This window comes from Borostomias antarcticus (assembly GCF_949987555.1).
Source record: "Borostomias antarcticus genome assembly, chromosome: 15".
Taxonomy (NCBI): Eukaryota; Metazoa; Chordata; class Actinopteri; order Stomiiformes; family Stomiidae; genus Borostomias; species Borostomias antarcticus.
The window spans coordinates 17,536,294-17,562,492 of record NC_140248.1 but is presented as its reverse complement, the minus strand read 5'-3'; the positions used below and the strand labels follow the sequence as shown (position 1 = coordinate 17,562,492).

General features: G+C 44.8%; 2 protein-coding genes across 6 annotated transcripts; both read left to right on the top strand.

The window, feature by feature from the left end:
• Window positions 1-3,940: 3,940 nt before the first annotated feature.
• On the top strand, window positions 3,941-15,270 carry slc8a2a (solute carrier family 8 member 2a; the record flags this gene model as incomplete). 4 transcript variants are annotated; one of them, XM_084450097.1, is made up of 11 exons in its annotated part: window positions 3,941-4,147; window positions 5,123-5,260; window positions 5,770-5,997; window positions 6,551-6,829; window positions 8,630-9,085; window positions 9,195-9,559; window positions 10,987-11,094; window positions 12,526-12,634; window positions 14,243-14,342; window positions 14,478-14,738; window positions 14,894-15,270. In XM_084450097.1, the coding sequence occupies exons 1-11, from the start codon at window positions 4,082-4,084 to the stop codon at window positions 15,268-15,270; spliced, it is 2,487 nt and encodes an 828-aa protein (XP_084306223.1). In that variant the 5' UTR covers window positions 3,941-4,081. The 4 variants fall into 4 exon arrangements, with proteins under 4 accessions (XP_084306223.1, XP_084306221.1, XP_084306224.1 ...); XM_084450095.1 differs by having other exon boundaries at window positions 10,987-11,108; window positions 12,522-12,634; XM_084450098.1 differs by having other exon boundaries at window positions 3,953-4,147; window positions 10,987-11,090; window positions 12,522-12,634.
• Window positions 15,271-16,613: 1,343 nt separating this feature from the next.
• Window positions 16,614-26,184, top strand: srsf7a (serine and arginine rich splicing factor 7a). Of its 2 annotated transcripts, XM_084449718.1 has the most exons (9): window positions 16,661-16,734; window positions 16,844-16,950; window positions 17,455-17,683; window positions 17,886-18,068; window positions 18,152-18,226; window positions 18,372-18,407; window positions 24,747-24,815; window positions 24,946-25,050; window positions 25,664-26,184. In XM_084449718.1, the coding sequence occupies exons 3-9, from the start codon at window positions 17,463-17,465 to the stop codon at window positions 25,713-25,715; spliced, it is 741 nt and encodes a 246-aa protein (XP_084305844.1). In that variant the 5' UTR covers window positions 16,661-16,734; window positions 16,844-16,950; window positions 17,455-17,462; the 3' UTR covers window positions 25,716-26,184. The 2 variants fall into 2 exon arrangements, with proteins under 2 accessions (XP_084305845.1, XP_084305844.1); XM_084449719.1 differs by lacking the exon at window positions 16,844-16,950 and having other exon boundaries at window positions 16,614-16,734.
• The last annotated feature ends 15 nt before the right edge of the window (window positions 26,185-26,199 follow it).

Sequence of the window (26,199 nt, the reverse complement as noted above, 5' to 3'; positions counted from 1 at the left end):
TACGCGTGCGCGTGTGTTTGTGAGTGTGTGCGCACTGAAGCGTGTGTTTGCTCACGCCAAGCATGCGTGCGTTCCACATGTCCTGTCCCACCCTGTTACATGTGCGGCATTCCAGTCCAGGTGTGAGTGAGCGGTTATTTTTGGTACGCCCCTCCCCCCTCCGCGAAACCCCCACCCCACCCCACGACCCCCGCCGGTGAAAGGTGGCCCTCTGTCTGAGGCTGAGGTAACCATAGCAGACCTTGGAAAGTGAAATGTAATACGCTGGCTCTCTGTGCCATGTTTCTCAATCACAACCCCGTAATGAGTGGGCTGAGCACGGGCGCCATTAAAGATGCAGCGGCCCGGTGTCTGTTACCGCCGGGTGACACACAACAATGTGCTCTCAGCTGCTCACGGGCCCAGGTGGGGTCTGGGAGGGCCGACTGAGACGCGGGGAGGAGCTGCTTGGTCAGCGTGTCTCTCTCTCTCTCCGTCGTACACACACACACATACTTACATACAACTAGCCAACCACGTTCACATTAACTCAGGTGCATGATCACGACACTCGCCAACTTACATCTGATGTGTATCAGAAGCACTGACTTGTGCAAACACACACCCCGACTCACATACGCGTGTGCTCGCTGAACGTTTGTGCTCCTCTTCCTTACTGAACACTCAATGGCATGGTTTGTATTTATTTATTTGGTTACACGAGCCCCTACCTGAATAATCATCTCTACAAGTATCTTGTTTCATTTTCAAGAAATTTACTTTAATTTGTGGCTAGTCACAGGTCCATGACTGGTCTTTGACCATAATTGTATCCTAAGAAAATTGTATGAATGCATTATTATGGGAAACCAAGCACGAGCTTGGTCCCATCATGACTTATTGAATAGTAATAAGACCTTCGGTTCTCAATGAATAAGATATGGTGCCACACACACCAGCCCAGGGCTGCACCTGCAGGGACTCCAGGGGAGTCAGTAACACCGCTGACCAGAGCCTGGTCTCCTGAGACCCTCCCCCCACAAAGCAGGGTCATCCCAGGATGAGTGTGTGTGTACATGCAGGGTTTTTCCTGAATAGAGGATTTTTTGGCGCCCCCCGAAGAGATTTTAGCCAGAGCCAAAGGAAAATTGCCAGTGCCAAAATGTTAAAGATTGAGAAGAAAAATAGCAATATTTGTGTTTACCAGGCACAGAATTAGGGATTTGGGAGCCCATTTAAAATTGCCAAATGATGCCAAATTGGGAAGTAATTCATGCCAGAGGGGGCCCATTTCACTTGAATTGCCTGAAATAACAGCAAAATCTGCTACTGTGTGTGTCCTCAATCTGCGATGATTTACAAAATAGCAATCTTGGTTAGCCAATGTCTTTGTTCAGAAACTCTGGTGTTTTGCATGAGGCGTATCCTGAGTTTTGAAAGTAGTCTTACACAAGTTGTCTTACACAACCCAAGTTGATCTTATGCATTAGTTTGATTGCAGTTTGTTTTATGCTCTCACTCTGTCTATTATGTCTCTCTCTATCTCTCTCTCCCTCCTCTCTCTCTCTCTCTCTCTCTCTATCTCTCTCACATTATCTCTTTTCTCTCTATCACTCTACCCCAACGTTCTCTCTGTCTGTATCTGTTGTGCTTCTGCTTCTGTGTCTACCTGTCTATGGGCTGGGTGCTGATGTACCACTCTGTGATGATGCTTGTGTCTAGACTGATGATACCAGGAGGTAAGACACATGCATAACCATTTCTTAGAATTTCCATTTTTGAGAAGAGATCCCAATCGGATTAAACAAAGTTCTATCTTTTCAAACTTCACCCCAGCCCCCAGCCTCATTGATGATGACTCAAACACAATATGATTACCTTGCTAACCCACTTGGGTTGTACGTCTCTCCAAGATCATTTTCACATACAATGAAGAGTTATTACTTGGTTCCATTTACCACTGTTGTATTTCAATAGCTGCTGGTGTTTGTGTTGGTAAAATCCAATCAAATTCAGTCTCAGAAATAGCTTTAGGTTTGGTTAATAGTTTTGAATGTGAAGGCTACTCTTGTGTGCACAGTTTTGCCATAGTTGTCTTATAGCTATTATTATTGAAATGTTTGTAGGACTACTGTTTACTGTATATTGTTTCAGTCAATCCCTTTCAGCCTAGTGGATCTATCTTCACCTGTGGGTATAGAGGTGTAGAGCCCTCCATGGTAATCTCTCTCTAGACTCAAATATTATGTTGAATCGCTGCGCTCCGCATACTACATAATAGAGTCTGTCACACTTTGCAGCCCAAGCTGGTGTTCTGAGGGCGTATCGATGGTTCAAAATTGAGTTACAGGTTGTAGCAGCAAATGAGAGACGCTAGCCCAGGTTAGATGGGCGGGGCATATCTATGGGTCGCGAAAGTCGTTACTGATTGGTGTCGAAGGGATTCCTGCGAAACCAATGAATTGGATAATGCCAGGATTTGAGCACCAGATTTTTGCATGAAGTGTTCCAGACCCATAGAGAGATAGCCAGCATGCAGTAGCGTAGTTAGCATAGCTCACGTAGTGTATCAGCGATAGAACTTTCATGGGTTTGGCATTGAGACTAGTGAAAATGTGGCATAACAAAGCAACTGTCATTCAGCATAATGAGTGACATTGTGGTTAGGGATGAGGATTGGATGGATGGATTTTTGCATTACGGTACGGTACGGTATCTAGTTACACGGTACGGTTTACGGTATTTCACGGTATACGGCATTTCACCTACCCAACACACATAAAAAAACAAGTATTTTACTTTGAATGAACTACAGTGCAACACATGATGGAAAATACACACTATGGTAATTAAGCTCAGTTTATTAATAGCAAGCTTATATTAAATTACAAAATTAACTGTTGCAAGCAACTTGAAATGTGAAGTTTCAGCAGCGCATTATTGTGTAATACCGTAAACGTAATACCATAAACACAGGGAATGTCACGGTTCTAATACCGTGGACATTTTATACCGCGGTTCACGGTTTTACGGTATACCGTCTCATCCCTAATTGTGGTACAACATGAAAGTCTTGTTGGGCTGAAGGACTAGTGTGATACTGAATGACGGATTTCCTACATAAACAAAAGGCAGTTCCTTGACCATTAAGTAATGACCTTGCCCTATAAAGATGATCCTTACCTTTCATATTTAATAAGGCTTTTCATAAAATATTAATATTAAAAGTATGTGTTCAGTGTTGTACTGAAGGACATGTATTTTTGTAGGACTACTGTTCACTGTATATTGTTTCAGTCTATCACTTTCAGCCTAGTGGATCTCTCTTCACCTGTGGGTGTAGGGGTTCAAAGCCCTCCTTAGTAATGCCTCTGAGGCAGCAGGAATGGGTGTGTATCAACTAGCCTGCTAGGCTGCATTGTGGAGCTTGTTACCCCACACTGGGGATGACTCATGAGATACAGGGGTGGAGAGCTAGGATAGAGTAACAGTCACATATACATACTATTTATTTAAAGGGTAATGGTACATTTTGTATTATTTATTTTATTTATTTATTTATCACACAACTGTTTAGCCTTCAGTGCAGATAAATTATGTAGTAATCAGGGGTGTCTTGGTCAACATTGTGTCCTCTCTCTCTCTCTCTCTCTCTCTTTCTCTCTCTCTCTCTCTCTCTCTCTCTCTCTCTTTCTCTCTCTATCTCTCTCTGTCTCTCTCTCTCTCTCTCTCTGTCTTCCACCCCTCAGGATAGGTCTTCTGACCCGGCTGTTCGTCTGCTGAATCAGTCCCCACCAGACTCTGGGATAGCATGGGACATTTTCCCTTCTCCCCCTTCCCCCTCCTCCTCCTCTTCTCCATCTTCCTGCTGCCCCCGTCGTGCGCCCCGTCTTCCCAGCCCCAGGCGGTGCATCGGGCATCGGCCACCCAGGCCCCGCACGCCCACCAGGCTGCGGGCAACTCCACGGGGTCGGGCAAGCGGACGTGCACGGACCAGGTGGTGTGTAGACCCGGCATCCTCCTGCCGGTGTGGCTGCCGCTCAACCCGGCGCTGGGCGAGCAGGCGGGGAGGGCTGCGCTCTACTTCGCCTGCCTCATCTACATGTTCCTGGGCGTGTCTATCATCGCCGACCGCTTCATGGCCGCCATCGAGGTCATCACCTCTCAGGTAGCTGTGTCTCTCTGTCTCTCTGTCTCTCTGTCTCTCTGTCTCTCTGTCTCTCTCTCTCTCTCTCTCTAAGGTAGCTCTCTCTTTGTCTCTCTCTCTATCTCTCAGGTAGCTCTCTCTATATATCTCTTTCTGAGGTAGCTCTCTCTCTCTCTCTCTCTCTCAGGTAGCTCTCTCTCTCTTTCTCTCTAAGGTAGCTCTCTCTCTCTATCTCTCTCTCTCTCTCTCTCTCAGGTAGCTCTCTCTCTATATATATCTCTCTCTCAGGTAGCTCTCTCTCTATCTCTCTCTCTCAGGTAGCTCTCTCTCTCAGGTAGCTCTCTCTCTCTATATCTCTCTATCTCAGGTAGCTCTCTCTCTCTCTCTCTCTCTCAGGTAGCTCTCTCTCTCTCTCTCTCTCTCTCTCTCTCTCTCTCTCAGGTAGCTCTCTCTCTATATATATCTCTCTCTCTCAGGTAGCTCTCTCTCTATCTCTCTCTCTCTCAGGTAGCTCTCTCTCTCTCTCTCAGGTAGCTCTCTCTCTCTCCCTCTCTCCCTCTCTCTCTCTCTCTCTTGCAGGTAGCTCTCTCTTTCTCTCTAAGGTAGCTGTCTCTCTCTCTCTCTAAGGTAGCTCTCTCTCTCTAAGGTAGCTCTCTCTCTCTTTCTCTAATGTAGCTCTGTCTCTCTCAGGTAGCTCTCTCTCTAAGGTAGCTGTCTCTCTCTCTCTCTCTCTCTCTCTAAGGTAGCTCTCTCTCTCTCTCTCTCTAAGGTAGCTCTCTCTCTCTCTCTCTAAGGTAGCTCTCTCTCTCAGGTAGCTCTCTCTCTAAGGTAGCTGTCTCCCTCTCTCTCTCTCTCTCTCTCTCTCTCTCTCTCCCTCTCTCTCTCTCTCTCCCTCTCTCTCTCTCTCTCTTTCTTTCTCTCATACTGGTCGTGAGTTATGCTGTGTGGAACAGAATGTTATTCACCGGAGGAGATTTCGTATTTTTGTCGTTGTAGGAGAAGGAGGTGACAATCACCAAACCCAACGGCGAGACGTCAGTGACCACAGTGCGCGTGTGGAACGAGACGGTGTCCAACCTCACCCTCATGGCCCTGGGCTCCTCAGCACCTGAGATCCTGCTCTCTGTCATAGAGGTACTCCTACTACACACCACCGCTGACAATGAATGAATGATGTTCACACAAAAACACGACATGTTCATGTCAGCAGAGATTTCCCCTCCCCCACAGCGAGGATGAGGCTGGGGATCTAAAATTGAGTTCATCACCTCACTGTTAACGTCCCCTTAAGGCAAATTTATACTTTGTCGTACAACACTTGAAATTGTCGACAGACAGAAATTACATTACTGTTGACACTTTTTTGTGTCGGACAAGGGTGTCTTGCACCTACCGAACTTTCTAATGTCGCAGACGCCGTCACTTTCGTCGCACTGCTGTGATTGGATAGCTAGATAGAAGGCACGTTCGTTGCCATGGATCAATCAGCCACGAGTCTGCAAGTTACCATGGAGGTGATCAGACACTTCGCTGAAGTATAAATGCTAAATGTCAGTCGACATTTTTTTTCTGTCGACAGACATTTGTCGTACGACACTTGTCGACTGAGTGTAAATTAAGCTTTAATGTCCTCTCAATGCCAGGTGTGTGGGCACGGCTTTGTGGCCGGGGAACTTGGTCCGGGCACCATCGTAGGCAGCGCAGCCTTCAACATGTTTGTGATCATCGGGATCTGTGTGTGGGTGATCCCCAACGGGGAGTCCAGGAAGATCAAGCATCTGCGGGTGTTCTTCATCACTGCCTTCTGGAGCATCTTCGCATACATCTGGCTCTACCTCATCCTGGCCGTCATCTCGCCCGGGGTAGTAGAGGTATGTGTGTGTGCCAAGGTTATGATAGTTAACGAAAACTAACTAAAAAACGAAAACTAGGTGTGACATTTTTTTGTTGTTAATTGAAATAAAAATAAAAACTAGGCTTTACAAAAAAACATTTTAGTCTTTTTCATTTCATTACCTAGTATTTTAGGTGGATATGACATCCATCCTCCATTTTTTCTTTAGCTGTGCCCCTGCGCAGAAGTAACCTGTCGTGCACCAGATGGTTTGTTTTACACAGAGTGAAACAACGTGAGCTTGTGAGATCAGGAGGTTTCATAAGGCTAGCGCAGATTTAAAAAAATCTAAAACGAATACTGAAACTAATAAAAACTAAACTAAAACTAAGCATTTTCAAAAAATAAAAACTAAACTAAACTAGCAAACCTGCTTTAAAAACAAATTAAAACGAAAACGATATAAAAATAAAAACTTATGAAAAAAGCAAAACTATTATAACCTTGGTGTGTGCCTAGTGGGTGTGTTTATCAGTAGATGCACTGTGCGTGTGGGTCTTAAGAGAGACAAGTGTGTGTTTTACCTCCAGGTGTGGGAGGCCCTGATCACCCTGCTGTATTTCCCCGTGTGCGTGATCTTGGCCTGGATCGCCGACCGCCGCCTGCTCTTCTACAAATACATGCACAAGCGTTACCGTGCCGACAAGCGTCATGGCATCGTGGTGGAAACAGAGGGCGACCTGGCGCCGAAGGGGCTGGACGTGGTCATGGATAGGAAGTTCTCCGACGGCAACTCCGGTCCTGTCCACCCCAACAGTGTGACCGTCTCAGTTCAGACCGGCAAGGAGCTGGACCAGAACCGAGATGAGGTGGGAGGCTCGGCCGACTGGCGCAACATACTGAACAAACGTCTCACTGAGTTCTGTTCACTTTTATATCCTTGTAGGCTACTGTCAGTGATCGCTGTATTCAATTTAGCATCAGTTTTAGTATTAATATCAGTTATTGCTGTAGTCAATTGCTTGGGGGCAGGGGTGACCGGGGCAACATACAAAAGTCTCAGTTGTGTTGACCATTATATTATCATATTATATCCTAACCTGTGGTGCCTTAGAGTGTAACATTGTTTGTGAGGTTATGTGTGAATGCATGTAATGCACATCAGAATCAGTTTAGAATCAGAATCTCTTTTTTGGCCATGGTAGTTTTTACACATACCAGGAATTTGCTGGTCACACTTTACAATAAGGGTCACAAAAAACATTAGGTAACTGTTAATTAATGCTTATTTAGGGTTAGGTTAGGTAACTAATGTTAATTAATACCTTAGTTAAGGTTAGGGTTAAGGTTAGGGTTAGGTGAGTTAACCTTAGTTAATATAAATAACATTAGTAAATGGTTATTAGAGAACTTAGTTAACTGTTACTTAATGCTTAATGATGCATTAACTAATGCTTATTAATGTACCCTTATTGTAAAGTGTTACCAATTTGCTTTGGGCAATGATGCATATGCGTCTCCACACTGATGGAGACAACATTAGACAGGATGCAATGACAAGACAAGTGCAAATCCTGTACAAATACAATACAAAATGGAGTGCGCTGAGTACAGTACTGTGTTAGTGTGTGTGCGATGTCTTTTTATTTACAATGTGTGTCGTTGTGATTTGTGCATGCAGTGCGAGCCTAGGTACAGTACAGTCAGCGGTCATGCAGAAGGGTCAGAGGGGACAGAGTCAGAGAGGGGGAGTCAGAAGGGAGAGAGTCAGAGGGGAGAGTCAGAGGGGAGAGATTCAGAGGGGAGAGAGTCAGAGGGGGGAGAGTCAGAGGGGGGAGAGTCAGAGGGGTGAGAGTCAGAGGGGAGAGTCAGAGGGGAGAGAGTCAGAGGGGAGAGTCAGTGGGGAGAGTCAGAGGAATGAGAGTCAGAGGGGAGAGAGTCAGAGGGGAGAGAGTCAGAGCAGGGAGAGTCAGAGGGGGGAGAGTCAGAGGGGTGAGAGTCAGAGGGGAGAGAGTCAGAGCAGGGAGAGTCAGAGGGGGGAGAGTCAGAGGGGAGAGAGTCAGAGGGGGGAGAGTCAGAGGGGAGAGAGTCAGAGGGGTGAGAGTCAGAGGGGTGAGAGTCAGAGGGGAGAGTCAGAAGGGAGAGATTCAGAGGGGAGAGTCAGTGGGGAGAGTCAGAGGGGAGAGAGTCAGAGGGGAGAGAGTCAGAGGGGTGAGAGTCAGAGGGGTGAGAGTCAGAGGGGTGAGAGTCAGAGGAATGAGAGTCAGAGGAGTGAGAGTCAGAGAGGACAGAGTCAGAGAGGGGGAGTCAGAGGGGTGAGAGTCAGAGAGGACAGAGTCAGAGAGGGGGAGTCAGAGGGGTGAGAGTCAGAGGGGACAGTCAGAGGGGTACAGAGTCAGAGGGGTGAGAGTCAGAGGGGGACAGAGTCAGAGGGGACAGAGTCAGAGAATTGAGAGTCAGAGAGGGGGAGTCAGAGGGGTGAGAGTCAGAGGGGTGAGAGTGAGAGGGGGACAGAGTCAGAGGGGGACACAAGCCTTATTGATGAGGTCGCAGCTATTGCAAATTCGCACTCGGTTCTTTTAACAGTCGTAGGAGCCGTGTGTTCATAAAGCCTCAGTAACTGCGCTGGTCTGTATATCGACGTCACCGTGTGGTTTTGGGGCCTGCAGGTGGTGCGAATCCTGAAGGACTTGAAGCAGAAACACCCGGACAAAGACCTGGACCAGCTGATCGAGATGGCCAACTACTCCGCCCTGGTACACCAGCGGAAGAGCCGCGCCTTCTACCGCATCCAGGCCACGCGCATGCTGATCGGCGCCGGCAACGTGCTGAAGAAGCACGCCGCCGAACAGACGCGCCACCGCGCCGCCCACGACAAGGGCGGAGCCCGGGAGGCGGACGACAAGGCCACGTGCGCCCACATCTCCTTCGAGCGCGCTCAGTACCAGTGCACAGAGAACTGCGGAACTCTGAGCTTGGGGGTCGTCTGCGAGGGGGGCACGGGCCAGAGCACGTTCTGTGTGGACTATCGTACGGAGAACGGTTCCGCCAACGCTGGGGCTGACTATGAATTCAGTGAGGGAACTCTGATGTTTAAGCCTGGGGAGAACAGGAAGGAGATTAAGGTGAGGGGGCGGAGAGGAGGAGGAGAGGGGGAAGAGGACAGAAGAAAGATGAGCAGTGCATTTGTTCACTGATCAATCTCGCCGATGTCTGCATTCTTCCGATATCCAGGTGGGCATCCTTGACGACGACGTCTTCGAGGAGGACGAGCACTTCTTTGTGCGTCTGCAGAACCTGAGACTGGACGAGGGAGGGAGCCAGGTCGAGGCCGGGACGCCCCCCAAAGGCCGGCTGGTGGAGCCGCTGCTCGCCACGGTCACCATCCTGGACGACGACCACGCGGGCATCTTCACGTTCGGCCAGCGCGTGCTGCGGGTGAGCGAGAGCTCCGGCGCCGTGGCGGTGACGGTGGTGAGGAACTCCGGCTCGCGGGGTACCGTGGTGGTGCCGTTCCACACCGAGGACGGAACCGCCCGGGCCGGCGTGGACTACGAGGAGACCAAGGGGGAGCTGGAGTTCGCCAACGAACAGACCAGGTGAGCCGGGCTCCATGATTCTGATTCTGGAAACCCGGGTCTTTGGGAGCTGCGTGACTGTTTGGTTTCCTCTTACCCGTTAGCGAGAGTGTGCATGCTCTAGGGCCCCCGTGAGCATTCAAGGGTGTATTTTTCGAGGTAATGGTCCGTCTGGTTATGCTGCGAACGTTTCATTGGATGTAAGCGTAATGTTTGTTTTCGTGTCTGTGGCAGTTTAAAGGACAATGCTCGTTTTTGACAACCTGGACCTTATTTACGACATATTATAAGACGTTTGACTCACCGAGATCACTTTGGTGTAGTTCGGAGGCATGTAGAAGAAATTTAATATCCAGCGCAAGCCAGTATATCCATGTAATGGCGGTGGTCGGGGCACTTAGAATGCAGTTTCTAAAAATCGATTTTCTGCCGCAAAACGGTTGTTTTCATCAATCTGTCTTGATGAATTGCTAGTTGTGCTTACATAGAGTATAGGCCATAGAGAGTACACTCTCTTTCATGTCTTTGCACTGTCCTGTCCTGCACAATGTACTTTGTCGACTCTACAACAGCATATGCCTTAACCTTAGTCAAATTCCTAGTATGTCTGAACCAGATACATGACAATATACAGATCTTGAGTCCTGAGTCAAGGATGCTGGAGGCACCTATTAGAGTCATGAACTGAGACCAAGGTCAAATAGCTGTTGTGGTCAGGAGCCAATGCTACTTACAACCAGATTACTGGTCACTGAGTAGCTCTTCACCAGTACTTACGTAGATCTATTACCATGCTGAGTAATAGACATTTACAAGTTAAGTAGACAAATTAAAGCAATGGTTCTGGCTCTATCTCTTGATTAGCTCTCAGCCCATAAGAATTCATGTTAGTCTGAACATACTGTAGAATTAAGACACTGTGAATGAATGAATGAATGAATGAATGAATGAATGAATGAATGAATGAATGAATGAATGAATATGTGTGTTTGTCTGTATGTGTGTGCTGCACTTTGCTTGAATTATTTAGCCTCCACTATGTGATGAATTATTTAGGTCACCTCAGCCTCTGATGTGATTTAGATGGCAGCTTTTAGTATATATTTCAGGGGGGGTGGGGGGGTCTTGTCTGTGCTGCGTGGCCTACGTGTGTATATGTACTTTATTATGAGCAGTAGTACTTGCAGCATTGGAAGACAACACACTGACACAATTCAGACTAGATACAAATGTACAATTTGTATGTACGATTATTTGTGTCCGTTTAACTATACTTTGGACTGTGATCATACTTTACTTTTTAGATCCTCAAAAAAGTATACAAATGTGTACTAATGTAATAATATTGGTTGATAACGCTGTGTATGTGTGTGTGTGTGTGTGTGTGTGCGTGTCTGCATGTGTCTGTGCGCACGCGCGTGTGTGTGTGTGTGTGTATATCTCCACAGTCAAACCCTACAGGTGCGAATTGTGAATGTGGAGGAGTACGAGAAGCAGGAAAACTTCTCCATCGTGCTGGAGGAGCCCAAGTGGCTAAAGAGAGGAATCTCAGGTGTGTGTGTGTTTCTGTGTGTATGCGTGTGTGTGTGTGTGTGTGTTTGTTTTCTGTAGGTTGCCAGTTCAATGACACCCATTCAAGTGCACTTTGTGTTGCCATTACATTAAGCAGCATGATTCTGCAGTCCTGTGACAGAAAGTGCAGATAGCGTAGAAAGTCTTTTGGGAACAGCTTTGCTAGTACGGTATCACATAACAGTTAAAGGGACCTATCACACTCACTTCTCAAACTGCATACACACCGACAATATCCTCCTGCAGGTCGAGTGTCATCCATTACACCTGCGGGCTGAACGCTGGGTGGCTGCGTCAGAGGCAGTAACCATAGATTACAGGCTACCGGGCGCCACTGTCTCCGTTTCAACGTGGACGCAGGCTCCGCAGCTGCATGCATTTCGTATTGATTTCCTATTCCCTGCAAACTCAGGGTGCCAAGTAGGAGGCGCGGGAACAACGTATTAGCTTGTTAAAGGATTTGAAAAGAAACTGATTGTATTGAAGTTGGATGGAAATTGTGTATTTGGAAAGGGGGGATGAAAGAAAGAAAGATAGAAGGCAGCAGGGCATGTGTCTACAGGACCAGTGCATTTCCAGAAGAGTGATATACTACTACAGTACGTGGTTTTATATTGATCATTTCTTTACAGAATGTCTGCTGTAAGAGTAGTCCTTCTGAGTTCATGTAGTATATTGGTTGCTTGTGTATGCATTTTGTAAGTAGCTCAATTATTCACAATCCAATGATGTTCAACAAGCTTTATTAGGCAAGGCAAGGCACGTTTATTTGTATAGCACATTTCAGCAACAGGGCAATTCAAAATGCTTTACACAAGACATTAAAAGCATCAAGACAGAGTGCAAGAAACACATTATAAACAGTATAAAAGTTACAGTGCAGTGTATGGATGAATAATTATTTGATTTAATAAAAAGCAGCCGCAAAAGGAAACAAACTGAGAGTTGCAGCAGACCTGCAGTTTTCTGGAAGTTTGTTCCAGATATGTGGAGTATAAAAACTAAAAGCTGCTTCTCCATGTTTTGTTTTAACTCTGGGGACAGAAAGCAGGCCTGTGCCAGACAACCTGAGAGGTCTGGATAGTTCATAACGTACAGTAGCAGCAGATCAGAAATATATTTTGTCCCTAAACCATTCAGTGCTTTCTAAACCAACAGCAGTATTTTAAAGTCAATTCTTTGACAGACAGGAAGCCAGTGTAAAGACCTCAGAACTGGAGTGATGTGATCCACTTTCTTAGTCTTAGTGAGGATTATATTAGCATGATGTCATTACATTAAATCTCTATTTCTTTTTCCCGTAGCCCTGCTGCTCAACCAAGGTAAGATCCAATAAATTGTTGTCGTGAAACCCACTCATTCACTCAGTAGGGTTGGAGGAGGCTGATATCCTCCCTCTCTGCTGCAACAGGCAGCCCCAGTGCTGAGGAGGACGAGGCCCGTAGGATCTCTGAGATGGGCAAGCCAATACTGGGAGAGCACAGCAGGCTGGAGGTCGTCATAGAGGAATCCTACGAATTCAAGGTATGTGTTGGAGGTGCTGTGTGCGTGCGTGTGTGTGTGTGTGTGTGTGTGTGTGCAGGTGAAAGAGAGAGAGAGAGTCGTAGTGTGAGTACATGAAATTATGAGTGCTGTACTAACTCCTCCCACTGGGGGCGCTCTTACCATCAGATTCGACAGGGAATGACTCCCAATGGCGTTCTTGACCCGGTACAGTAGCATTAAGCATGCAGTGTGCTCTGGGATTCATTAGACAGTATGGGAGCTCTCAGCTTCTCTAATTGGAATCTCTTGTCTTCCATACTGTCTCATATTTCTAATGAGATAAATCTGGCCATTTGTATATTATATACGATCTGATCAGAGCAGAGATTCCTCTTTTATATTCACTCAAACTGTTCTGTCATCAAGGTGGAACTTGATATTGTGACTCTCTTGCATCCCCCTTCATATCAGTTGATATAAAACTGACAGTATCTTCAGTTTGAGATGAACTCAGCATATGTCTGTGTGTGCGATGGTGTGATTTCTAACGTGATAGGGTGATATACGCACATTCGAACGGATAGTTACAGGTGCTCGACTAAAACATGACATGAGTAAAGAATAGAAGTCCGCACACTGTCAGAATGCTCCCAAGGGTGAATTTAATGGCACAACGTTTCGGCCGATGTGGCCTTTGTCAGGTGCAATACCAAACATGTGAGAAGGGGTGGGAAATATATACAGGCAATATATACATATATACAAATATATACAACCCACTTCCCTCCTGGATATTTCCCACCCCTTCTCACTTCAAAAACATCTCCCGACTCCGGCCATTACTCTCCAACACCGCTGCCGAGACCCTCATCCATGCGTTCATCACCAGCCGTCTGGACTACTGCAATGGAGTCCTGTTCGGAGTACCCTGCAAAACCCTGGACAGACTCCAGTTGTCCAGAACTCAGCCGCCAGGGTTCTCACCCACACCAAGCCCTGGCAGCACATCACCCCTACTCTCATCCACCTTCACTGGCTCCCTGTGAAATTTTGCATCTCCTACAAACTCCTCCTCCTCACCTGCAAATCCCTCCACTCCCTGGCCCCCCAGTACCTATCGGACCTTCTCCACCAACACACTCCATCCCAAAGCCTGCGGTCCTCAAACATGGGTCTGCTCCCCCCCCCCCCCCCGCACCAGCCGACGCACCTTCGGGGACAGAGCCTTCAGTGTGGCTGCCCCCACCCTCTGGAACTCCCTCCCCTCCGAGATATGTAATGCCCCAACCCTGGACCCATTCAAATCAGCCCTCAAAACCCACCTGTTTGCCCAGGCCTTGGGCCCATAGTTAGCCAGTTAACTCCTCAGTTAGCCTACCCTGTGTTGTTAGTCCTGTCTGTTGTTTTGTCTGATTTGTCTTCTCTGTTCTTGTAAAGCGTCCTTGGGTGTCTAGAAAGGCGCTATATAAATCTAATTTATTATTATTATTATTACATGTTTGGTATTGCACCTGACGAGGCCACATCGGCCGAAACGCTGTGCCATTAAATTCACCCTTGGGAGCATTAAGACAGTGTGCGGACTTCAAATTCAGGTGTCTCCGTTAGACCCCAGTAGATACTATGTCTCTGAGTTTTCTGTCATAGAACACGGTGGACAAGCTCCTGAAGGACACCAACCTGGCTGTTGTCATTGGGACCCACTCCTGGAGGGAGCAGTTCATCGAGGCAGTCACTGTCAGTGCAGGTCAGCTCCACAGGCTTGAATACCAATTTCCATCTCTTTTGAGTTTGAATAGAATTCTAATAACAGTCCTCAGGAAATGAGTGACGAGTGAAGGTGATGATGTAATCTAACCGTCTCCCTGTTTCATTTTGTCAGGTGATGGGGAGGATGAGCAGCGAATGCCCAACTGCTTTGATTACTTCATGCACATTTTGACAGTGTTCTGGAAGATTCTCTTTGCCTGCGTTCCACCCACTGAGTACTGGAATGGCTGGGCTTGCTTCATAGTGTCCATCTCTGTCATTGGACTTCTGACAGCTGTCATTGGGGACCTGGCCTCCCACTTTGGCTGCACAATAGGACTGAGGGACACTGTCACAGCAGTGGTGTTTGTGGCTCTGGGCACATCCATACCTGGTAAGTGTGTGTGTGTGTGTGCGCATGTGTGTGTGTGTGTGTGTGTGTGTGTCCTCGTCCACAACTGATGGTGTGTTAGGCTCAGTCTCTCATTAGACCATCCTTAGATCAGACATGCTAATATTAAACACTCAAACTCTGAATGTTTCTTACAGACACCTTCGCTAGTAAAGTGGCTGCCACTCAGGACCAGTATGCCGACGCCTCCGTGGGAAATGTGACTGGAAGCAACGCAGTCAACGTGTTCCTGGGCATCGGAGTGGCCTGGTCGGTGGCCGCCATATACTGGGAGTTCCAAGGTGAAGTCTTCCGCGTGGATCCCGGCTCGCTGGCCTTTTCTGTCACGCTCTTCACCCTCTTCGCCTTCATCAACATGGGAGTGCTGATGCTACGCCGGAGGCCGTCAGTAGGGGGCGAACTGGGGGGCCCGAGGATCACCAAGGTCCTGACCACCATGTTTTTCTTTGGCCTCTGGTTCCTCTACATTCTCTTCGCCAGTCTGGAGGCCTACTGCCATGTGAAGGGCTTCTGAGGGAGAGCTGCTATGAGGGCATTTATTGTGAACACATATACTCACATGATACACCATTGCCACTCAAAATACACAACATACTGTACATTCAAGCAGATTATGATGTGAAGAATATTTAAACACTATCAGCATCTTCTCACATACTGCCATGGTTTATAAGGAAAAACATTCACTCACTCACAGACAAACGGCTAAACACAAACACATACAAACACACACACACACACACTTAGAGAAGGTGTTTGGAAAAGCTATGATTATGTTCATTTTTTTGATAAAAGAAGAGGAGAGGAGACAAATATAGCGGGGGATGATCAAGTTGAGAGAAAAGACAGAGCAACTGATTGAGATGATCATATGAACCTTGAACACGTTTTGGCTCACTATCTGGGTCAGAATATTTGCTCTCAACATCATATCTACTGGTCTCACACATGAATTAGGTATGTCAAATAATCTGGTGATGATATGTTACTGACCAGGATTACCTTTTTCAAATTTACAAGACTACATTGGATATTTGTTTATTTCCACATTCAAGAAGGCCTAGTTTAAAGCTGGACTGCGAAGGGTCATGATATCATCGCTTCTGGGACTGCTTTGAACTGATGGAATATACAATGGCTGCGTGTACCCAGATGGACAATGTGAACTTCTTTTATGAGACAAGCAGTCGCTTAACTGCCGACCCTCACAAAACAACTTCTTCCTCCAGTTTTGTATTATAGTTTTCTCTTGGAAATAATTGCATATCTTTACTTTGTCATACGACAAGAGGCGAGACTAGTATAATAAACCTCTCATACTGAACTTGAACTCATTACAGGTATTGCTAACATCATCCCTCAAAGACACTGATGGGCCCAACATTGTTGAGCATGATGATGCATGTTTTGAAAAAGAAAAAAAAACTACTAAAACAATTATTGAGAAGCTGTGACATAAAGTACTGTGTAGAGAGATGTAACTGAATAACTGCCGTGACGACTGTGGAGAGGATTCATTCAACACAATATGAGTAGCGCCTAGTCTTATCCATTTATTTATTAATCTTGTCGTTTAATGTATGTACATGTTAATGTAAAAGCTTACATCGGCAATGATATTGTAATTTATATCAAGTTGTCGCAATTACATTGTATCACTGTTGAAGTCTCTGCTTCATCAATGAAATACGAGAGCAATTCTCCAATCCACCTGTTTGTTTGAACAGTGCGCGCAGTGAATTTATGATTGACGTGAGTACGCGCCCGTGGTATTTGTAGTGTGTAGTGCATCATGTCTATAGGAACCAATGAGATGTTAGTATCCTGGAAGCCCCTCCTCCTTAAAACCGCAAGAGACGCTCTCTCCGGTTGGCTGAGGAAGGTTGGCGGTACTTCCCTCTTTGGTTTTACTGAAAAACGTGCTGCTCACCCGAATGAGCAGCTAGGCCGAAACGGGAAAGGGGGGACTGTGGTAAAGGTAAGCCCTTTAGCGACCCTATTTTGGAATTCAATTGTGCTATGCGAAAAAAATGAATTCACAGCTAACGAAATGTTCACTTAAAAATAACACGTAACTTTCGCTATAGTGCTTGCAGAAGCCGACGGCGGACGCCAACCGGAAAAAGGTTCATTCACTCGCGGAACCGAGCAAGGCTCCAAATTAGCTAGCTAAACTAGCTAGCGTAAAGGCAAAGTGAGTAGCTAGCTATGGCTGCCATTGTTTATTGCGATTCAAACATTTATCGAATGTCGTGGAAGTATGTGTGAACATAAATTGAACATATGCATAAGTCTTCCAGCGAATATTGCTTGTTAATCGTTATGGCGCTATTACTCCTGATCTATCTGTCTGCATGAACAAAGGATACCGAAAAGGAGTGCGGCCTTGTTGCTGTTAGCCCACGCGCACCAACCAGTTAGCTAGCCAGCTAGCTAGTCCCTTTTTACTGAAGGCTGCCATGCATTTTCAGACCGCAGTCGGCATTTGCTTACTTTCAAGCTACCGTTGTCGTACATGTCAGCCTATTCATGTAACTAGCTAAGTTAGCTACAGTTGGCACGGAATATTGACCTTTGACTCTTTTCGCTCGCCCAATCATGATGGTCCTCCATTCAACAAGTTAGCTAGTAAGGCTAGTTCGCTAGCGACCTAATAAATAGAATCCCAATATGATTTTTTCCCCCCTCCAATCTGTAGGCTTCAATATGTCATACTCGTCGTCAAGAGGCTCCTCTCGAAACACCGACTGCAAGGTATATGTGGGTGACTTGGGTAACGGTGCCGCCAAGGGCGAGCTGGAGAGAGCCTTCAGCTACTATGGACCACTGCGCAGCGTCTGGGTTGCTAGGAATCCACCTGGCTTTGCATTTGTTGAGTATGAAGACGTCAGGGATGCGGAGGATGCTGTGAAAGGCATGGATGGCAAGTGAGTGGACACGACTTGCCATGCATTATTCCAGGACTTATACACCTGTAATACTTGAATCTCTGCATGGATCTAGAATCTTGCCCTGAATTAGTTACTGAACTCCAGATGAATGTCATCCGAGTCACACCTATCTCTGTTGATTAATATTAAATGTTGCCATTCAGCATGGAACAAATATTTCACCAAATCTCTTTTCCAGAGTTCTCTGCGGAGCCCGTATAAGAGTGGAGTTGTCGACAGGCATGTCTCGCAAGTCGCGCTATGGTCGCCCCAGCCGTCGGAACTTTGACCCAAACGACCGCTGCTACCAGTGTGGAGAGAGTGGACACTATGCTTATGACTGCTATCGCTTCAGCAAGAGGGGTGGTGGCCGCCGTAGCAGGTACAGCATGGAGTCCTTTACCTTGTCTGAATGCTTACAGAACATGATAGTTTAATCAGACCATGACTTCCTTTCTCTCTCAGGTCCCACTCGCACTCAAGGTCTCGCTCAAGGTCCAGGGGGAAGCGTTACCGGTCACGTAGCCGAAGTAATGACCGGTGAGTGCTACTGTGACTATTTCACATAGCCTGTCTCTCTAGCAATGGTTGTTCTCTTCTAATAACTAAATACGTTATACTGTTCAGATTGAATTCCTGGCAGATATTGTATTCTGACTGCCATATCAACCATTTTTAATAACAGGCATCGATCCCCGTCGTACTCAAGGCGCAGAAGCAGGTAAGAATTATGCACCTGATTATAATGTATAGGGCCCTATGATTTCCATCATGTGAATAACGGGTGGAATTTCAGAATCCAGCCATGAAAAAATGATTTCAGACCAGGGTTTCCGGCAATTACCGTTTTTTGTCCGGAAAAATCTGTTGAAGTCTGACATTTAAATCTCTGGTCATAATGTCCGGTGAAAATAATTTACTCTAAGCACAATTTGAATTGTATTAAAATAGACTAAAATTAAATATTCACATTCTGACTCCTTCTATATAAAAAACTTTTATTATGTGTAGGCTATCGGCCTCTGCAATGAACAAAACAGCCACAATGTAGCCTGCCTAGAGCGAGCGAGAGGGCAGTCTACGCTAAAGTGTATAGGCCTAACCATAATGTTATAAATCTAGACTACATGCTTAGTGGGATTTCTTTATATAGCCCAGCCCAGCCTGCCTATCAGCTGTTTCTCAATAAACAGTTATGTCCGAATGAGTCCGATTGAGTCCGAATAAGTAGGCTATGATTTGACCTGCAGCTCTAAATGCCTTTCCAATCAATGAGATTATAGTATAGGTTATAAAAATATCGTTTGATGGATGAAAAGGGTAAAACTGGAAAACATGGAAAGTGAAAATGGAAAACTCACATTACTGTCGTTAGTCCCAAACAAACAGACCACAGTCCGCTCAAATACGCATCAAAACATAGAGCCAAAGAGCTAGTCCCACAAAATTAAACCCCACCCATCTGACTCTTTAGGCAGACTCCAGCAATTGCTGACATTTTATTTAATTACTATGGCCCAGTCCCAATGTCCACCCTAAACCCTCAAGCCCTGAACCTTCACAGACTTATTGCCGTCACCTGGTATAGTGGTTGAGTGCCAGAGGCTGCAAAGGCTTGAAATGGTATGAAAAGGAATGGGACAGCACTTGCAACATCACATCATGTTGATGGTAATATATTTCTTACTATAATGGGTGTGAGGCTTTTTATTTTACTTTTCAATTTTACGTGATGTTTTTCTTGTAAGGCACATGCAAGTTAAAGCACAATGCTCGATTTTGACAACCTGGACCTTATTTACGACATATTATAAGATGTTTGACTCACCGAGATCACTTTGGTGTAGTTCGGAGGCATGTAGAAGAAATTTAAAATCCAGCGTGAGCCAGTATATCCATGTAATGGCGGTGGACGGGGCACCGAGAATGCAGTATCTAAAAATCTATTTTCGGCCGCTAAACGGTTGTTTTCATCAATCTGATTTTATAAATCGACAGTTGTGATTCCCCAAAGCGAGGCCTTGTGTTTTTCAAATACGTGGTCTTTAGCCTCTATAATATGATCTTTAAATGCCTTTCCCCACTTGCTCCAGCACGCATGCGCACAGCGCGCAGAGCGGCTATTTTCTCCGTCTCCTCACCCTCCTTTAAAGGAGCTCTTCGTCCGTATACTCTGGCTCAAAACGATATGGACGTCCGTCATATTCTAATTCATTTTCTAGATCCTCTAAATCTGACAAATATTCAGCCGTATTGCACACAATATTCTAGGCACCAACAATCCGAACGTAGCGTAGAGAATGTGAGCCGCGAGTGTAGCCTACAGACGGAGAATAGCCAGTCTGCGCGCTGGCCTGTGCGCATGCGTGCTGGAGCAAGTGGGGAAAGGCGTTGTAAATATTTAGCATATAACTATTTAGTCGCAGCACATACGTATGTAAACTTCCGCAAACTAGGTAGCCTAGCAACATAAACAATAACAATAGCTACCGTAAGTAGTTCCGCTTCCTGAATCCCGTCTGCGGATTGATCTACACATCTACAACGGTCGTTTCAATACAAGTCAATGGATTTCATAAAATGATCAATAAAACCTTACAGGATTCATACTTTGCGGCGAATTTTTTAGAACACCAACGGACACCAATTACCCCCTCGGTGAGCTTCTTGTCTTTGAAATCGAGAGTTTAACATGTTTTTGAAAGATTTTTCAAGGTGCCCACCCACATCCATTGTATGACCAAAACGGTGGTAGAGCAATTCAGACTTTCTCTAAAGTGCTAGCTTTGTCAACGTTTTGATCTGAACCATTGTATATGATCATAAGTAACCTTAAAACAGGGCTAAACATGCATTTTCCCTTTACTACTCCTTTTAAGAATGACAACATACATTTCTGCACCTCACAATTTCCATGTTCATGTTGTAAATCTCAATTCAAAGAATACTGCACCGAGATGGATGATTTAATGTCCTTTAACTGGGGAGTCATGATTTAGGGCAACAGAAATCAATGTAATTTATAATCATAGCTTACATATTTTCAAACAAATCAAATTATACAAACCCATGGTGTTGATGACCAATATGTAAATATATTAAAACCAAAATAATAAGGCTGCTTGTGCACAAGTCCACCCGAAAACATATTTTGTTTTGTAATGTGAACGTTAGGGTTGATTGAACTGTCTGTGCTTGTTTGTGCTTGTTTATTGGCCGTTCTTCAGGTAACCCTGTGTATCACGTCGCAACGATTTGAACTGTGGGTAATTCCCTTAGGCAAAGTCTGCATAAGTGCAGACTTACGGTATGGGGTTATAAAGGGCTAAAAATGGCTGCCAGAGAGCCCTCATGCACTTGACGATTTGACAATGGGACAGACGTGAGCCCTCACACTTACTGGGAACGCACCTCAGAGTCTGTAAGGGTGAACATTGGGATTGGGCCTATTTGACCCCAGACTCTATGTTCATTTGTCCAAAGTTGTCACCTCCCCCTGATTACTACCCACTTGTTTCCTCCTCCTATATCAATATTATACATAATGGTCATCATGCATGTTCATGGCACATGCTGTCCCACATAATAGGGTTGTTTGCTAACAAGTGCTTTAAAAAATAATAAATAAAAAAACAATGGCTATTACGCCTTTCCTCAAGGGAAGACCAACCTACTTTAGAGTACAATGAACAGTGATGAGTGTTATAGTTATTGCCAGTGATAAATCTGAGAGCAGAATGATAAACTGTCTAAAGGTTTCAGAGTAGAAGCATCACCATAGTCTTAACACTGATTATTTTATTTTTTTAAGTTGCTTCAACAATTCTTTATACTAAACATTGGAAAACTGTCTCTTTCTATACAGGAAGATGATTCTCTGTTGTAATTCTCAAGTTTAGTGATGTGGAACTTAAATCAAACCAGATACCAAAATATTTATATTCCGCTACTCTCGATAATGGAACCATTTAGAGTACTTCAATGAATTTTACTATGCTCAATACCACTAGCTCAGCAAACGGCATGCATTTTGTTTTACTTCCATTAAGTACCAATTTGAGCTTGATAAAAGCATTCTGAAGAGCAGTAAAAGAGTTGCAAGTTCTCCACAGCAAGTTGCACAGAATCAGCAACACAATACATGTGTCATCAACTTAAAGATGAATATGACAGCTGTAATGGAAATGTGATCTAGCTATCAGATGTAAAAAGGATTTGCCAAGGTTCGCTCAAAAAGGTTCTGATTTATTAAGAAAATACGATTGCAAAAGGACTTCCAGATAAATCAGTGGTTCATCCAACAGAAGTGAAACAGAAAGTTGTGCGGTCTTATATTCAAGCAATACACGGATATGACGTTTCTAGAGATCTGATTGGCTAACTCATCAACATAACAACAATGGTCGAGAGGTCAGACGTGATATGGGAAAAGGGCAGTAAATCTGAAAAGGTTTCTGCATGAACAATGAAGACAATGGGAAGTCCCTCTAGAGCAGACAGTCTGTGTTGTGTCAACCTCCTGGAGATGCCATCCTGTTATAAATGAGGTTAGCACAGCCAGGGGTTTTGCATGTGAAAGGTTGAGGGAGGTAGAGTGAAACAAAGGACAAGGCTGAGGATAACAATTTCTATGACGGCCAATAACAGAAGACGCAATATCATTAAAGGAGAATGCTCGTTTTTGACAACCTGGACCTTATTTACGGCATATTATAAGACGTTTCACTCCCCGAGATAACTTTGGTGTAATTCGGAGGCCTGTAGAATAAATTTTCAATCCAGCGCGAGCCAAGTATATCCATGTAATGGCGGCGGACGGGCTACTGAGAATGCAGCTTCTAAAAAATCTATTTTCTGCCGTGAAACTGTTGTTTTCATCAATCAGTCTTTATGATTCGCTAGTTGTGCTTACATAGAGCGTAGGCCTGTTGTGGTTTTTCACATTCCTCTGTAATATGATCTTTAGAAACGTCTTTAGAAACGAAATGGTGTTGCTCCAGCACGCTGTGCGCATGCCTGCTGGAGCAAGTGAGGAAGCTATTTCGTTTCTAAAGACGTTTCTAAAGATCATATTACAGAGGCCTCCAAATTACACCAAAGTTATCTCGGTGAGTCAAACATCTTATAATATGCCGTAAATAAGGTCCAGATTGTCAAAAAACGAGCATTCTCCTTTAATGTAAATGGTAAAAAGTATAGGCCCCAATACAGACCCTTGCGGAACACCTTTAAATAATGATAAAAACAAACTCTTGACTTGATACCCCTGACTTAACACATTGAAATCTCTCAGAAATAATTGTGGAACCAGTTACAAGCATTATCGTGACCAATATTGCGTAATCTATTCAGCAGTAGAGAATGGCCAACTGTATCGAACGCTTTAGACAGACAGCAGCACAGTGTTTTTTTCTTATCTAAAGCAGAGACTATAATATAATTTGTGACCAAAGTAATAGCCGAAGTAGTACTATGATTCTCTCTAAATCCAGATTGGATATAATTATTCAGGTCACTCGTCACCACCCTTATGCAAGGGGAGGACGTGAGCAGTTTTCCAGACTCTAGGAACCACCAGTGGAACACCAGTGGAAATGGATTGATAAAAAATGAGTTAATTATTCAGCAATTAGAAGAGCAGAGATCTAATAAGGAAAATAAGGTTCCAAACTGTCCTCGCCAGTGGATTTCTTAGGATCAATGGCTTGAAGAGCTTCAGACACTACAGTAATGGAGACAGGGCCAAGAGTTGGCTGAGAGGCAGGCTCAGAGGTCGGTACATACAGTTTAAGTTGTCAGAGCACTAATGGGAGGGAAGCTAGAGTCCTCAACCTCAAATGTGTCCAGCTGCTGCAAAGTGTCTTTTTTAAAAGCAGAATAGATCTCACTATTATCAGAGACTAAATATTCATTGAACTTCACCTGTGAGGGCAAGGAGGTAGGTTGGATTTTACATCTTATTTGACAAACTGATTCTAGTGTTGGATTTTACAGCTTATTTGACAAACTGATTTGTTTGTCAGTTTTATTTTTAGTTCAAGGTGAATACACCTAAAAACAGCACTGTAATTAGAATGTTCAAAGTAGTACATATAAAAGAAAATTAATGTTAATAAACCTGCTTGTACTCTTTGCCCAATGAGAATTGATAAGGAATCGGATCGATAAGCAGAATTGAAAATGGAATCGGAATCGCTAAAATCTTATAAATTCCCATCCCTACTCCTCAGCCTGCTAGATGGTCTTTGAATGAATTAACAAATTAATAAATTTGCCAAATTAATAAATTTGCCAAATTAATAAATTTGCCAAATTAATGTTTTATAATGTAATTTCACATTCTAGTAACAAGTGCAATAGATGGCATGAGAAATAGTAGATGGAAAACAACCAATATAGCCAGAGGCTTATAATTCAGTACTTGGAAGATGTTTTCACAAAACATAAGCAACCAAAATGTTAGGAAAAAGATTTCTGCACACTTGGAAAGGTGCACTGTTTGAGCTATCGGTCTGTGCTTTTTCTACCCATCTGTCTCATCATACTATGCATGCTCTTATGAAGGTCTGGCAGACCCAAAGTTAATGAATCTTAGTGTGTGGAATTTTCTATAATTTTGGTGCTTTATTTCCAGCACCTTTAGCAAAGATTCAGCCGGGTGCAGCAGAGGTCACCCTCCTACAAAACTTCAGCAAGACATTGTTTTTAAATCCTATTTTATAAACCTGTGAGATCACTATTTGCTATTTCACTTATTATTGGGTTATTGGGAAGCCTATTGAGGTGTTTGACATGGAGCTCTAGCTGCTCACCATTGGGCTATAGCCTATAAACTCTCACTATTGGACTGAACCCTCGCTGCTCGTAGCTTCTCATCACTAATTGTCGTTGCAACATGATACTGATGGGGTAGGAGACAAGTGGTAGTGAATGAGTGGAGGAAGGGAGGAGGAAATGTTTTGGGACACACCCGTATGGTCAGATCAAGATTTTGTGGATGCTGTATCCTTCAGGCGGCCATTGTTGGGTCGTGTTTTGACGCTGAGCCTTTGTCCTGTAGGTCTGCCTCTCCGGCCCGCAGGTCCAGGAGTCCGGTGCGTCGGTCCAGGACTCCAGTGCGCAGGGCAAGGTAAGTTCCTATGTGCCAACACTCAACACTGTCTTTAAAACTGTTAACAAAATTGATCGGTGTTACGCTACATTGAAGATGTTGGCGGAGCTGCTCGTTAAGGGATCCTGTGATTGTGCCTTCTTTGCAGTCGTTCACGCTCTCGTTCCCGGTCCCGGTCGGCGTCCCGCCCCCGTGCACGCAGCGTCTCCAGGTCTCGATCCCGCTCCCGGTCGGCCAAGCCCAAGAGAGACAGGTGAGCCCAAGATTCCGCACACCTGTTCTTTCTGCTTCCTCGGCCACTTAAAGGTGCAGTATGCAGTATTGGCTCAGAAGCACGTTTTGTTAGATTTTTTGCAATTCTCATTACCTCCTGACAGCAATCTATGGGAAAAAAAGGGCTCTGACACTAAAATGAAATAAATCTGTGGAAGTCTCCGGACTGTAATAAGTGTGTTCAAAAAATCATTGAGTTGCCAAATTCAAATGATCTGCCTACAACGTACCGGCCATTCATTTCCCCCCCGTGTGGAGGAGTGGCTTCGGAGGGGAGGTATGACGGGAGGGGCAGGGATTTTGGCGGTTGCATTTTTACCAAAATGTTTCCCCCCCCAAAAATCCCAAGTCTATCAGGAAACCACAAACCGTATACTGCACCTTTTAACAGTGCTGGTATCTGCCTCACAAATGCTATTGAATTGTTCAACAGATGTAATGTATTTGGTTGTTGTACAGTAAAGGGGTTCGCTAGACGTGCATACTGTTATCCTTGCTGTGCAGCGATGGCCATTACTCTGCCTTTGTTTCACAGCAGTAAGGATATATAATGGTCTAACAAAATTGCCAATGATTCTCCTGTTTTGTTCCAGTCGTTCAAGGTCTGCCAGCCCCAGGAAGAGTGCAACACCTGATGCAGACTGACCCAAGGGATGTGCTTCTCCCAGCTCTCTCCCGCTCCCCTCTCCCTATTTGCCTCAGGGCTTGAAGCCATTTTACACCCGTCTAATTTTATTTTATTTTTTTTTCCCCACTGTCATTTTTTAATTTATCCATTGGTTTTCATCCCCTGGCTTTACTGTTATAATTTGACATGTACATTTTCTGTTATTCCAAATAGAAGTTTTCCTCATCTATTCAATGAATCTTTTACATTTGGGGAAATTATTTTTTTGAGTTTATTAATTTGTAAGCCTGTGGCCTCATTTGTAAGCCTGTGGCTAGGTTTTTTAAAGCTGACTTTTGGGTCAGCAGATCCAGTAGTGTGTATTCACTTGCACTCAATGCTGTGCCAAGTTGAATGATTTGGGCTTATATCTGATTTTCAATGTAAATGGTTTTAATAAAATGGATCTTTACACTCTGTAGTGATCTTATTCATATAATCATGGCTTTGCTCATTCTTAGT